This window comes from Oxyura jamaicensis, chromosome 9, assembly GCF_011077185.1.
Source record: "Oxyura jamaicensis isolate SHBP4307 breed ruddy duck chromosome 9, BPBGC_Ojam_1.0, whole genome shotgun sequence".
Taxonomy (NCBI): Eukaryota; Metazoa; Chordata; class Aves; order Anseriformes; family Anatidae; genus Oxyura; species Oxyura jamaicensis.
This window is the reverse complement of record NC_048901.1, coordinates 8,971,894-8,987,844: the sequence shown is the minus strand read 5'-3', so window position 1 is coordinate 8,987,844 and position 15,951 is coordinate 8,971,894. Positions and strand designations below refer to the sequence as shown.

General features: G+C 35.7%; 1 protein-coding gene across 7 annotated transcripts in view; it reads right to left on the bottom strand.

Moving 5' to 3' along the window:
• Window positions 1–15,951, bottom strand: part of WDR33 (WD repeat domain 33) — a 67,707-nt gene that overhangs the window by 33,633 nt on the left and 18,123 nt on the right. For all 7 annotated transcript variants that reach the window (XM_035334029.1, XM_035334028.1, XM_035334030.1 and 4 more), the window contains 5 exons: window positions 14,840–14,908; window positions 14,354–14,458; window positions 13,644–13,739; window positions 12,997–13,148; window positions 11,136–11,233 (listed from right to left, as the gene is read on the bottom strand). In XM_035334029.1, the coding sequence (XP_035189920.1) occupies window positions 11,136–11,233; window positions 12,997–13,148; window positions 13,644–13,739; window positions 14,354–14,458; window positions 14,840–14,908 (520 nt within the window). The remainder of the gene's footprint in view (window positions 1–11,135; window positions 11,234–12,996; window positions 13,149–13,643; window positions 13,740–14,353; window positions 14,459–14,839; window positions 14,909–15,951) is intronic.

Here is a 15,951-nt window from a genome sequence, read left to right as displayed (position 1 = left end):
TATGTGCTTATTCCTTTCTAAACTCATCTTTAATAACCCATAAGGATTCTTGCACTTTCTCCACATGGCACTTCAAATTCAGTTTCTCTGAATTTGATATTCCTTCAGAAGCGTGGAATTTTTGAGAGAAAAGTGGAAACACCAAAGTAAATATATTTTGAACTTTTCAAGTGCTTGAAATAGCATGTTTCAAGACAAAGTAACTTCTGATTTCCTATTTAAGATAATTTACAGTCTCAAAGTTCTAATATTTTACAGTCTTTGTTAATATGCCTAAACGTGAAAATTACATATTTTGTCTTAAAGGACAGTCAGGACTTGGGATAGTGTACTACATTTGTCATGACCATCCTTACGTTGTTGCTCGAGAGAAAAAAATGTATTTAACACCCATTTCACCTATTCAGAGAAAGAATGATGTTTACAAACATATGACATCTACTTATAGCTCCTCTGCAGAACTTAGAAAGATGCTCTAGAGAAACGCACGTTCAAGAACGGTAATAACAAAGTAGATTGGCAAAATGATGCTCATTCAGTTTAAAGACTAAAGCAGTATCTAATTATTATTATTTTTTGAAAGCAGTCTATTTTACCTTTGCACATCTTTTGAGGCTTTACAACACTATATACACAACGTATTTCAGGACTAGATAATTTGGACACAAACAAGGAAGCAGAAAACTAACATTAAAATATAAAGTGTGCTGCTGGGTAATATTATAAAGGCTAGATCTTTATAGATACTGACTGAAATTAGCTATGTATACAATACAATGAAGTAAAACTATGAATTAAATCATTAGGATTTTTTTCCTTTCTTTCCCTCTGTTTTGCCAGATGGAATTCAGTATCATAAGATCAGAGTATAAATCAGGTAGGAAGGAACCTCTGAGTTCTCTAGTTCAACCTCCTGCTCAAAGCTATAAGGTCAGAAGAGGTTGCTCATGAGTTTATCCAGTTTCATCTCGAAAGCCTCTAAGGACAGAGACAGCACAGTCTCTAAAATTCTGCAAACTCTAATTACACCAGTAAGAGAATAGTAAAAAACGTGAAAAATTTCTCAAGTAAAAATGGGATTTTAAATGTGCTTTCCACTGGACTGTAGGAGGAGATATGTTGTGTGTGTATATACAGTCTAAGAACTACTAACTTATCCATAATACTTATTTTCATAGTGGCAACATACCTGGAACATCAAATGAGTTTCAACTCAAACTTTAGACTTGTATTTAAATGGTAAATTACTTACCTGTGAATACCAATTATACATCGAGCTGTGCTATGTATCTCTAAATATAAAAGAATTGTGGAAATTCTCTTTTCAAAATAAAATGTTTTACTTTCATATGAAACTGGAATTGGAAATGGATTTTCCAATTCATACTGAATTGGAAAAAAAAATCAGCTTTTGATTTTTGAGAACTATTTTTCATCATGAAAATTAGGCCTTGTGTTAAACCAGGATGAATGAAAAAGTTTTGCTGTATAAATTCTTAACCTGAGAAGAGTGAATACTTATCAAAGCCATGCCTTCCTTACATCTTGAGGCATACAGAAAAATAAACCAGAACAGGGTCACCTTTGAGAGGACAGAAAGTCAGCTATACAGAGAATTTCAAATGTATTTTTTAAAAATAAATATTTACACTCGATTTTCCCTAACACTGTCTAAAAATCACTATTAATAACAGAATCCACATCCTGAGCTACATTTTCCCCCGATTCATCTTATGCTCTGAGGACTAGAACAGTTATAGTTAAGCTAGTTGATTGAGCATTATGACTCTGTGCTTACAGCAAGTTTTTTTTTTAGAAGTGATGGAAGTTTAAAAAATAAGATTTTAATGCAACATCAGATGTTCTCTCTCCATCATTCTAAACAAAAAGGCAAGGAAAATCATAATTCCACATGTGGTAGATAGAAAATGTGCATCCGACATCACATAGCAGAAAGCAGGCGTTACTTTTTACTAAAGCATTCTTTTCCCAATTTTACGAAGGCAAGGGAACACATCCCTCAGCTTTTCTGAATGCAAATAAGTTTACTTTGAGATTTAGTGAACATGGTAAGAACGTCTTGTTCATATTCCAGTCCCCTGTTACTGATAACTTCCAGTTTCTCAGGTCAGGCTCATATTTAAGTAGTAATCTTATGCTCCTTTTCAAAGCCTATTTTGGTGAGCAAAAAGGTACACTATGAGTGTCAAATGAATGGTCAAAACAGGGTATTATACAATGTTTACAAAGAATCATTGAATATAACCTTGTATCTTCCAAGACAATATGTGCAAGATACTTGCAGACCTTGCTTGGCTACACCAGAAAAATATTCTGAACTGATACAACCACTACCTTATGTGGCTGTAGCTATTTTCTGGAATAGCTCTACCTATCTTTCTACCTACCTATCTTTACTAAAATTAATTTATACACACTACAACAAACATTAAGAAGATACATTTTAAAGAAAAATATAACTAACCTGCGTTTTGGTAGTATCACACATAAACCAGAACTCGAAGGACTAAATATTATATGAAAATATCATCTTGCAGAACTAGAAGTATCAGATGCTTTCATCAAGATAATAATTACAAATAGTAAGCTAAACTCTCTGGAATTGATGAAGTGTTAATCTGTGAAATTTATCATATAAGTAAATATTTTTTCAAGTTGTAACTTTCTCCTATACAGCTGAATTGCTGATCCTTAAGACTATGCTTCTTTGGAAGCTGACACTTAATGGCCCCAGCATTTAACTTACAGGAGAAAAGTGCAAAAATACTTTCCTCTATCAAATTTGAATTTATAAAATTTCTGTCATTTGCTTTACCTACAATACACATACACACACAAACTTTCAGCAGTAGAAGTGAAAATATTTTCCCCTCCAAATTGTTTTATTTTCATTAAAAAATCCTTATCTGGAAGTAGCAAAATTAAATAACAGTTTGGATTTTCACTGTAAAATGACTTTGTCACTTGGAATGTTCTGGCATTCTGCTTTCAGAAGAAATGCTGATTATGTTTGCATGCTTAATCTAACCAATCGCTTTTTGCAGAACTATGCAGCATGTGTGTGCTTTGTATATATGGCAAATGAAGCAATCCAGAGCAGGCCTTCAATCTAGTCATATTAGATATTTTAATTTTAAAGCTCTTAGATCAACAAAATTAAAAAAAAAAAAAAAAGAATCCACACCACTTCTTATGGAGTGATGAAAACCCTGAGGTTTGAATCAACCTGTACTGAGAGCTTTGTCTCTTACAGCCAGGAGCCGTGGCATCATTCGCTAGAACAGCGCTCCAAACTCATCAGCAAAATGAGTACAGAATGTGTTCCTAACTGCACTCACACTCGAGTCTCTCAAAGTCATGATTTAGAACATAAAATTTTAAAGATATTAGGGTATGTGTATGTGCACTTTTCACCTTTTTTTTTTTTTTTTTTTTTTTCCCCCCTTCAGGATTCTTATTAGTTCCTTTCTCCTGGTCTGCTCCATAACCCCATTTCAGCACGCACCCCAATTTCAGCTTTGGCTCTGTGTCTTCCTACAAATGCAACATAATGAGCAGAACTGTTTTTTTTTTCCATGAGAACATAAGGTCAGGCAAGTATGAAAGAGAAAAAAGAACCACTGTGTTTTAGGGAAAACATTTCCAAGCTTTCCCTATCTTTCCGTGCCTGGCTGTCTTTATGAATGTGTAATGTTAGTATCATAACTACAAAAGTATTCATATAATGAAATTTGAACTCTCTTACTACTAAAGCCAGGATATCACTCAGAGATTAATATACCAAGTAATTTAAGCATACAATTAAAATTACATGAAATAAAATATCAAAAGCTTGGTAAAATCTATGCTTGCCTAGATGTACAAAAGTTTGAGTACGGTAACTACAGGATGGTTTAAGAAGTCTGTTTAACCCACACACACAAGAAAAAAAAAACAAGTGGCCTGCAAGGAAAGCTTCTATGCACTGATAAGAATTTTTTTTTTACGACCTCTAATATTTCTTCAGAAATAGCATATTTCTGTAGGAATCTAGTCTAGATTCCGTGAAAAAAAAAAAAAAAAAAAAGTGCCTAATTTTAGGTACATATCCACATAAGATTTTACCAGAAGATGAGTTACAACACTTTTGTAAGAGTAACTCCAGACCATTTTGTTGCTGAGAACCTTTAATACGGCAATTTCTAGTGAGTAGCTATAAGGAAGCTACCATTCTTAATGCATACAGCCTACACTCTTTTCAACAATTACACTTGCACAGAGAAAGCAAAAATGTTTTTATCTCAGCATCAGTATTTGAATGCCTGTGTAGTTTGGGATTTTTTTCATTAATATAAATGAAATCTGATTAAAGTAATGCTTTTCCTCTCAAAAACAATAAGCAGAACATTAGGATAAAACACACCTGCATCAAGGGTTCTCTCTGTAGATGAGATCCTGAACACTGTACAGAGTGTTGCGACATATGTTGGTTTTGAATGTAGTCACAACAGGTAACAGTGAAGTTCTCACCACCGAAGTATTTATACTAAAAAGCTGCATGAAAGTTTTCACCTAGTCCAGTATTCACCTACCCTCTGTAATTATCAAACACACAAAAGAAACCCTACTGACGCAATCACATAACTTCTTCTATGAGCACCTGTTATCTCAACAGTGCTAAGACTTGGCTGTCCTGTGAAACATTAAGGTTTTCCAACATTCCCTCCAAGCTTAACAAAATAGATTAGCAAATATAACCTTCTTTTAGTGCGAAATCTGCCCTTGGGCTCAACTTTCAACTTCAGGATATTTACCAGGAGGAAAAAAAAAAGCTGAATCCAAAATAATCTCATTCCCACACAGTGCCTCTTCATTCTTGTATTATGAAAATGCTGACACAAATGTCTGCCTTTTTTTTTTTTTTAAAGCATGGTACTGTGGTTTATCTTTCATGCTCTCTAATACATCAATTGAGAATCTTTTATATTGCTAGTTGATGAATTATTATTTTTTTTGGTAACTCAACACTAGATTCAATATGAAAATCAGAACTCTAAGACTTAGAATGTTGTACTTAAACCATAGCGTAACTCAGAACAGAACTGTAATAAAGATCAAAAACTTACAAGCTTGTCAGAGACAGAAAGCCCCAAGAGCAGTCTTTGATATTCTCACTTCCCCTGGAGCTGCTTTAGGATGAGAGCAAAAGCATCATGAAGCTACCCACTAACCACCACCTTTTAGTCATAGAAACCAAGGAACTCAAGTGTAGTTGATCAAAACAAAGGGTTTTGTTCAATCCAGAACACTTTTCAAATAGAAACCTGATAGAAGCCAACGTAGCAGGAAGTTTCTCAACTCTCAGAGACATATTCATGTTCAATAAAAGCAGAACTCAGTATTTTAATAAAATCTCCTATAGAGAAAACCAAGATGCTGTAGCATTGAAAGGCACATTCAGCAATAAAATTGAGTTACGAGATGACATGAACATATTTTAGTAGCTTCATGCTGAAAGAGGTTTGATTCTTCCCATCGACCACATGGACTATACCCATCATCCTAACAAGCATCAGAATGATTGATACAGTTTATGAACTCAAGAAAGTATCTTGATTCACACTCCAAATCCCTAGTGTTATTAACTCTGGGAAAAGAGTAAAAAAAAAAAAAGAGAGAGACTAGGAAAATATATTTTGCTTGATGACATCCACTGATGAAGCTGGAAATTGTGTATAGTACTTCTAACTCATTTTCACAAAGGCAACTGAGAGGTTTCCTAATGAAATGAAAAAGTGAACGGTAGCAGACAACCGAGACTGTGTCAAGAACCTTGCACAACTCCAAAAAAGAAGCATGAGGGCTGGTACTACACATACAGCAGAACAGAAGTGCCCAAATGGAGCAAAAATCATCTGAACACTGTGAAGAGGAAAAGAGACCCTCATGACACAGAGTCATTATTAACATCCTACTGAGATCCCTATCATTATTTGTGTCTAGAACACAAGACATCTGATGCACAGCTGTTTGAAGTATAATTGTACCTCAACAGACTTAGCTGCAACTTAGTCCCCACCCTCATCCCATTCCAAAATTTGCTTTGGCAATGAAGATTCACAAAGATCAAAAACCTGAAGTGTAACTGGCATACTAAAACCCAACAACAAAGAAGAGTTTTAACTGATTCTATGCTCACATTTCAAATACCTTTTTTGTTTTATAAGTTCAAAACTTCAAGGACTTGCCTTCTCTACACAGTATCAGCATAAATGCATTTCTTGAATTTGCTGGGTTTTCTATCCCTACAATTGCAACAAAAACTGAAGAAAAACCTCATATAGAAGAGAGGGAAAAAGAAATCTTGATGCTGCTATTTCCATCTTTTCTTTTACATCATCCAATACAGAGTTGTATTACATGCCAGAAAAAGGTAACAATTTGAGGCTACGCTGCTTCAAAGGCTAAGAGTTAGCTACTAACATCTACTAACATATGTTTAAAATTGGAGGACTAATGTGAAGATATGGTTCTCAGGTTCCTTTCATCTACTGAACACATCTCCAAAATTTAAGTACAAGATTTGCCATTTCATTAAGGTAGCAGATAGCAAGAACTATGAAGAGATCCTTCACCTACAGGCAGAAAGTTCAGAGTATACAACCAGTACAAGATACTTAAACAATTAGAGACATTACGTGATATTTCATTTGTTTATGAAGACCCAAAAAACAGAGTAGAAGGAAGGAAGAAAGGAATAAAAAAAATTATAGCCGTAGAGATACCTTTTTCAGATATTGTGAGCAAATGAGAAATAATATAGTTTACCATAACTATAGTGATTTCAAGTGTGCATGTACACAACATGCATGTTCTTTTGTTGGTAAGGAGGTTTTAGACTGGTATTAAGCCTGAACAAGAAGTTCTTGGCAGAAAATGTTATTGAAGATAAAAACAAAAAGACTTTCCATAAGAGTAAAGCATGCACTGGCAATAAGTTATGTACTGTTACAAACTGTAAATTTTAAATCCAGCAAGAACATACAGGAATCATTATTGCTTTTAATTGTTCAAGTTAAAATAAGAAAAATCTTTTGCCTCATCTACTATATTGGATGGAGGAGAATTTATTCTGCTCTACAGCCAAAAAATAGAAAATTTGTCTACAAAACATCTTAACAAATCCTGGGTCACCATCCTTCAGAGAGCTGGACTCACCTTCTTCAAAAGATCTATTTAAGCCAGAAAACCTTTGAAGCCTGGGAACATATAGCTAACCTGGACTTCAGAATGAGGACCTTACAGTTCTCCGAAGTACCCATTTCAACTAGATGTTGCGTGCACCAGTGTGAAAGAAAGAAGGAATGACAATGAAATTGACAACATTGAAAATTGAATTTGTAGCCTCCTAACCAACGGTTTCATGCTGGGAATAATTAAGAAATCATGTGTTCACAAATAATCTACCTAAAAAGTTTTCAGGAATACAAAAGCACAGACTCAATACCCAGAGATCCCCAGCCACCTGCCAAATTGCTGATAACAGTAATTTCTTAATAAACAAGAAGGGACATCAAGTTTTCACTGAACATGTTTTTTCAAAAAAAAAAAAAAAGCTTCAGGTGTAATTAGCACTATTAAAAGCCATTGAATGTAAGTTCACACAGAAATGGGAATGTTTATATGAGTCCTGGCATTAACTTCACTGCAGTTGCTTAGACTGAAGATCAAACAGTGTTTTGTTATGTGTCATTACAGCAAATGCCCTTCAGAGTCGCAGACTATTGACGGGAAAACAACATACTGATATTCTATTGACTGCTTTATATGCCCTCATATTTAAAAAAAAAAAAAAAAGCTTTCAACAAGTTAGATTCCTACCAGTGCTTTTTAGCAAGTACACCAAATACACTTGTTACCATCATTTTAAAATAACATTACAGAAATTAACATAAACAGAAGCTACAGGGGCAGAATTACAACAAAATCTTTGCTTCAAGAGAAAAGACAGACCACAATTGGTTTGAGGAGAAGCAAGAAGATAAGTGAGATAAGTGACTTGGACACGATGCCATTTCCCCCACCTTCAAACTCTTGCAAGGTAATTCACTTTAAGATGACTGACTTAAGAATGGTTCCCCCAAAGAATGGAAGATTTTTATCCCATTTACTTCTTCATGTTATGAAAAAGTGGCTTGATTGATTTGCACATACTCCTAACAAAACGGAAAACCCCCAAACCCCCATACAGAAAGCCATGATGGCAGGAACAGTAGGAAAGAAACATAAATCAGTGAAAAGCTAGGCAGCAAAGGGTCTCTTAGGAGTGTTAAAGAAAAAGGATCCAGAACTTCTGGCGTTATGTGTGAAGAACAAAACAGGGTGCACTGTTTATTTTCATTTTGACCAAAAAGAAAGCTGGACAGGTACAACATTCTGCCTCATGCAGAAAATGTCTTTAATGAGTGATTTAGCTCATAAGTATTATTTATTAGATTGTATGTAGCTTTTAGCTACATTGTGTAGCCTACAGACAGCTGAAAGAACTCCAGCAGAACCTTTAAAACAAGAAGTCCCACATAATTTACCACCTCCAATTTGTTTTCTAAACCCTTAAAAGTTATGACTAGAATTGCTCATTTAGACCACTTTTGAGTAAAGGGAACCATTTCATTGAATAATGGAAATAAATTGTATCAGTTGATTCCAGTGCAAACAGAAGTGTCTATGGTAAGTCCACAGAATATTTTCCTTTCTGTACCAAAGCTTATCCCACTGCCTTTCAAGTTCTTTGTAGAATTGCTTTAAAAGCATTCTCTAGCATTAAAGTTCTTGTCTGCTTTTTTTAAGCTACATTCCTTAATTGGTTACTAAGAAATAGAGAAGTACAAATAACGATATATTTCTTTTATCCCTGAATGATACATTTTCTTCTTCTGAATTTGTGACTGCAAATTGACAATTTCATTTGAATTTTTAATTAACTGAGATAACCTGAAGAGTACTATAACGTACTAAGTGAAGTTTATCTGAACTATACTGTAGTATCACTTAAACTTCACAGAATCAGTATTAACCAGAACAGGTGAAACATGGTTTGTGACGGTAATAAAAACCATTTATCAGGGTATTTGATATAGACGTTTTTGTACATAATGAAATATAGTGAAGCTCCACCAGAATTTTGATTTGCAGATCACTGTAACTTTGGAAGGGCAATTACAAAATAATTTATATTTTTAAGGCTGTACTAAGCAAAGTATTGCCTAAAGACAACACGCATGTGGAGAAGCAAAAAGCTGAAGATCAGTTTCTGAAAGCCATACACACTAGACTCCAAATAATTAATGAAAGTCTGTGTTTTCCACCAAGGAAGCTATTTAAGCGTTTCCATGCAGCTCTCTCAAACATGCCTTCTTATCACTTAAATAGTGCTAGGGAATAAAACCCAAACTAAACTTGTATGTTTTACAGAAACATTCCCCCCACACTCCCCAGACACCCAGTGTATGGGTTTGTAGGTTGTTTCTTTTTTTTGGTTGGTTGGTCGTGTTTTTTTGTTGTTTTGTTTTTTTGTGTTTTTACTTGGCAGACCTTGCTTATCTAACAGCAGAAACAAAGTAACCTGGCCTGTCTGATTTTATCCAGAGATGTGAAGTTTTGAAAATATTTCCAATTTATATAAGAATACTGTGGGTACATTGTACAAGTAGAAGCAAAGATTTTCTTTAGAGAGATATTTTGCCAAATAAAAATTGTAGATGGTGATTATATATAAACTACAAGAAATTAAAGTATAATTCTATTTAAGGTGTGGTCATAGTGTTCAGGTACACAATGTAACAGAAGGAAACACAGTGTAAGTTCTGTTTTCTATGGTGTAAATTAAATGCTTTACTCCTTCCACCTTATGCAGAACATTTTAAGAACATAGGAGAATTTGAGTTTATTGTAATCTTGACAACTCTGTGTGCAGGCAATCCCCATTTCCTCCACACAATTTAAATGAGTAGTTAAGTACAAACCTGGAGGAGGATACAGAACATGTATACTGCAGAATGACTTCTTTTGTGAAGCATCAGGCAAAATGTCCCAATACTGTTTGGGTCCTTCCAAAATATAAATCTAAATGATATCATCTAGAAACTCACTTGGCAGTTCCTGTAAAGAACACGTCTACAGTAATGCCTATACACAGCTTGCAATAGAAAATCATTGTTGCAAGAATGCTGGAGCACAGTATCTTTTCAAGGTGGCGGTGTTTGAAAGTAGTGCATTAGTAAAAGAACAGCTTAAGAGTCAAGAGAAACAGAGATCTATTTCATAAGAGAAAAAGAAAAATCCTTAGTGTGGGAAAGCAGTGAACAAGCTCAAACACCTAGAAGCATAGTTCCATGTTTTTATTGCACATCTTCTTTACAGTTTATCTACGTGCCTACAATCCCCAATCTCAAGGCACCCTTTTACATATTTTGCTATATACCTTTGATGTCTTCTGCAAGAAAGGAATAGCTATCAAAAACTATTTTTTCAATTCAGTAAGACGGCAGCAAGAGAGGGAGCAAGCTCTACACAATCAGCGGAAATGCACTGGAAGTTAGTGTACACAGATACTGGACTGAAAACTACTGAGCTAGGATCCTTTGCATGTGCTATGCGTGATGCGATCAAAATGCAGCTGTTTTCTCTAAGCTCTCCTTCTCTTAAGAACTGAGAAACAGCAACTACCTTGCCTCCAAGCAAATCAGAATGAAAGGCACTCCCATGAAAACCATGGAATTCTCAACATGAAAATGTGTGCTCTGAAGGAAAAGCGTCACAAAGATTCAAGCCTGGAGAAAGGTAAACGTATTGCTGACCTAGAAAAACAATAGGGGTAGAAAAATGTCCTTCTATCCACCTCCATTGTTAAGAGTTTAAGTGGACAGTAAACAAAGTAATGCCATTGTGAACTGCAAGTCTGAGCTTAAGGCACCTACAACAGCAGCCAAACAAAAAAAATTGTTTGGAGGATTTAAGATAGGGATGTCAAACAAAAATGTAGACAAGCTGATATTTCTGTACTGTGAACACCTAGTTAAAAAAAGGTCTTCCCCCTCCTGAAATACCCCAATCAGTACTTTTGGTACACATACCTCGAAGAATTCTCTCCTCATGGCAACGTAGAAAGTCCCAGATTCTAACAGTGCCGTCGTCAGAGCATGTAGCAAATTTATTATCCGTGGGTGAGAAACTGTTACATGAAGACACACAGCAGGGGAAAGAAGTCAGCATTTAACAGATTATCTATGCTTCTCAGACAGGGCAAAATTATACTGTAAGGTGTTATACACTGAAAGATGCATTTGAACATAGGGACTTTTAAGTGAATACGGTGCCTGCCACTTCATCACAAGCCATGAATTTAGCATAGGATTACTATTGCATTGCAGTCCCCGGTCAAATGAGAAATCCGGAACTTATTCTTAGCACCTTCCTACCTATGACTGCATACAGTAGTGCCTTCTCTGCAGGATGAGAAGCAATGTCAATATGACTTGGTAACTGTCACCCTAGATTTTCATGTTTGGCAATACCAATAGAAAGTGACACTGTATAGAGGCACAGGAGAACAGTTCTTAGGAAAAAACTCCTCTTCAGCCACTGGTGCTTTGCAGCAGAAAAGCAAAAATAAGGGAAAGCTGGTCATAGGAAAAAGCTAGTTGGAAAAAAAAATAATATATAAAACAAATATAAAACTTATGGTAAATGGAATTTAGAAAAAAAAAAATCCCTTCTATTGCCAACCCCATCAACACCCTGAAAAGATTTCTACAGACATAGAAGAAGCTTCCAGACTGAGCAGTCAACATCACTTGATGGAAGTCACTGGAAAAGCAAGGAGTTATTTAGCCATGTGATTAAAGCCAGAACATCCCCAGCAATTGACAGCACTCACTCCCTTTCTGATGCAGTGAAAGTCCATGAGAGAGCCCTCTTGAAATCTTACGATCTTTATGATCAGGAGAGAGCTTAAAATAGTAGAGAAATTCAATGTATGGCCACAATATAGTCAGACAGTAACTGAATCCAACGTAAGCACTTTTCATAAACTAACAGAAAATGCTACACCCTATCAAAGAAAAATGGTGACTTTAGTGGAACGCGTTTTAGTGGCAGTGAACCTTTACCACCAAGGGCCAGCACCTGAACCCGAAGAAACACTGCTTTAGCTTCATTTGGGATCTGCAGCTTCTCTTCAGGATTACTTTAAAAACAGTTCTTCTACTTCCGTATCTTACTAAAGATTATATGCAGGTTTGCTTTAGAGACATCCTTCATTTACGTCTTACTGATAGTATCACTTTTGGTTCCATTTTTTTATGTATAGACATATGCACATTTGAGGCATCAACACTGAACCAAGAGAATATCCTATAGTCTTCTTTTCAATGGCTTGCTTACAGTTTCAGGCTTGAAGAACCCATTCAGTATTAACATTAGACTTCTGTATGTGGCAGTCTGCGTGGGTATTTAGTATTACTGGAAGTCTTGGCTTCACCAAGCCAAGCAGTTCTTCACTTTATTTAGTGTTTTATTATTTTGTGAGAACTATGCAGGTGTTTTATTTCTGAAGGCTTTATATTTTATTCAGTTACGTTATTAAAGACTGAATTCTTTATTTGGAATGAAATTGTTGTCTTACACAGTGCGTATAAAAAGGAATAACTGATACACATCGTCACCATATAAAAATGAAAAGAATACCAGTGCAAAATGCGGCAGACAAATACATCTCTAACATATTGCAGAGGCGGATACTGGGACAATACTAATTCAGAAAGGTGCCAGCAAAACGGTGAGAATGTGGAAACAAAAGAAAATATTGTGTTTATGTGGTGCAGGAAGTTTCCCAGAATCTGACAGAACCCATGCATTTCTTCACCCAGAATACACTTAGAGAACAGTCTAATCATGGCAATAGGTACTACAGAAAATGGTATATTGTGTATAAACCTGGCCTCTCTAATCGCCTCCTTATGTGCCTGGAACATCTTGACGTTGTTCATGTTGGACTGCCAGTATTTCACATATCCCCCATGGTCTGCTGTCAGCATCCACATATCATTGTGTGACCAAGTCATAGCCCTTACAGGGCTGTCGTGAGCCTGTAAATTCAGAAACAAAACATCTAGCAAACTTGTTCAAATACTGTCTGACCCATACAAACATCAAAGTTTTAAGAAGTTCCCACTTAAACAGATGTAACAAAAAAATGAAACAGTAACAATCCAGTGAGATTCAATGAATTTTTGTTGGAGGAAAAAAAACATTCCTTTATACTGTATACAACTGCCCACTAAATAAAGAGTATATACACTTTGTTTCCAAATTGTGTTGTTTTAGTATGAGTAGTGTGTCCCTGAGAACAGTCAGCAAAGCATACGGAAATGGAATAATGGAATGAGAAGCATTAATTGAATTGCCTAGAGCCACAGTCTGACACAGGGGCAGAGAGGAAAAAAAAAAAAAAAAACACCCTGAGACTCCCATTACCACACTTAAACCACTGGCCCACGATGAGGAACAGGTGAAATTTTTTTCCTCAAAACATGCTCCAGGAGCTCAAGGAAATGCACAGAGATCTTGATAGATGAATTTACCTGTAATATTGTTTCAAAATTGAAAGTCAGTCCATTCCACAATGTGAACTCTCCACTAGATGCACCAGTAACCAAGCGTCTCCCCTCAGGAGTCCACTGCAAAAGAAAGATTTAACTGTGAAAATGTAGCATTTCTTCACAATCCTCTAAATAAATGTTAAGCTTCTTCCAGGGAATTTCAGAACTAGTATTTACTAAATGATTGGCTAGTGAATGCAAAATAGACAAAAATGCAGAAGCCAGAGAGTTTTTGACTTTTGTAACAAGAGAACAAAGCTAGCCCGCTGTAGAAGCAACAATAATTCAACCAAAGAGAAGAAACAGTTTACTGGCACCAACACACTGCTAGCAAATGATACTAAACAATACTGCTGACATAATGGAAAAGTTGTTAAAAGATGCTACAAGAGTCAAGGTGCACGAAGACCTAACTGCCTTTTATCTGATTACTAGACCTCAAAACAATCTGAAAAAGATTAAATGCAGCCTGAACTCCGAAAGAATTACTTCGTACTCAGACCTTACCATTTAATTTCCTAAAATCCTCCAGAAAAAGACTAGAAGGAGACACAGTAGTCATCCATGTATCCCATGTTAGTTTTATTTGAAAATGCTTTAACTGAACTGATCCTTTGTTTCTCTCTGCAGTTAAGAATATCAAGACTCTAACATAAGACAATACAACTAAGTAAATCCAACACTATACTCACCCTGACAACAAACACTGGGCATTTTACTTTATTAGTAGATGTCCGAACAAATTTTGTTGTTACAGCATTCATGGGGTTGTTCAGCATTCCTATGGGAGGGACCAACTAAAAAAGAGAAAGAGATTTAGAAGTGACATTTCTAACTAGAAGGAAAGCATGCATTCTCAATACCCATTTCTAGAAAAGCAAGTTTTTCATTTGCAGGAATATTATCAGGACTAATTCCTGGAAGCAGACCGTAGGAAGCAGAAGTCTGTATGATTTACTATTTCTAACACGCAAAACCAGCATCTTCAAGAGCAATTACAATTTCTCATTGACAGATTTCAACAGAACAAAATAATGTAGGGAGAAGACTCCCTTCATGTATTTGAGACCTCTTGTGGACAGAAAGATAATCTCAGCTGACAGGCAGAGTTGCTCTGGTTTTCTGGACCAATTTTATCGACAGAACGTCATCAGTTTCAGAAGAAAGATTTTACTTACGTCATTATAATATCCTGCATCAGGCTGGATTGCTCGCATATCTCGCTGGTCTCTCTGCCATACTCTATTCTGGAAAGAAGAAAAGAACTCGTAGTTTATATCACCACTACTTCATTGTTAAACAACAGAAAATAGCGTGTTGACAGCCTGGTTGGCAAATTCCAAAGCATCAAGTAAAGATAACATTGCACTGAAATGCATGAAACTTAGAAGACTCAGTGATAAAAACACCTTGGGTGTGTTAAATTTGACATGCCAAACACCAGCTTTTAAAAAAAGTACTTTACATACAGTCATTAAAGTTGGAAAAGACCTCCAAGATCATCTGGTCTAACCATCACCCTACTACCAATGTCATTCACTAAATCATACCTCCAAGCATCAAGTCCAACCTTTTCTTAAACACCCCCAGGAACAATGGCCACTACCTCTCTGGGTAACCTGTTCCAATGCCTGACTACCCTTTCTGAGAAGAAATGGCTCAGAATTCCCAACCTAAACCTCCCCTGAAATAGAAATGAAAAATTTTGGCTTCATATTACCAACTTGCATGTGTACACATCAGAAACATAAGCTAGAACATTAGTTAAAACATTTCTAGCATACCCTACTACAGTTTGCCAGAATTTCTTAAGCCAAGAATGAATTACGTATAAACTGTTATCCACTTTTTTGTGGGACCGTATCAAATCCTCTTAATGTTACAAATAGTGACTGAAGTGGAATTTTGCTATATCCCAAGCATTCAAAACATATTTCCCCCCCCATTTATGTATTTAATAAATAGAGGAACAAGATAGCTTATTTCTGCCGAAGTGAAACAGAGGTCCTGAGCTACTACAATTGTTTTTTTACAATTTGTCCACTAGAGTTTTTTTTTGGGGGGGCATTCCTAAAATATTAAGAATGTTGTAATATTTAGTATTTAAACAGATCTTAGACAATAACTTATAAATTTAAGTAAGAAAAATCTTTGAATTGTTAACATCTACGAACTACAATCATGCACTGGCCACAGCAGACCAAATTCAGTTCATCACACCTTTGCAATGTTGCTGTTGAGATCTGAACAATTCCTCTATTTGCAGATTTGATTCTCTGTCTTCTGAACT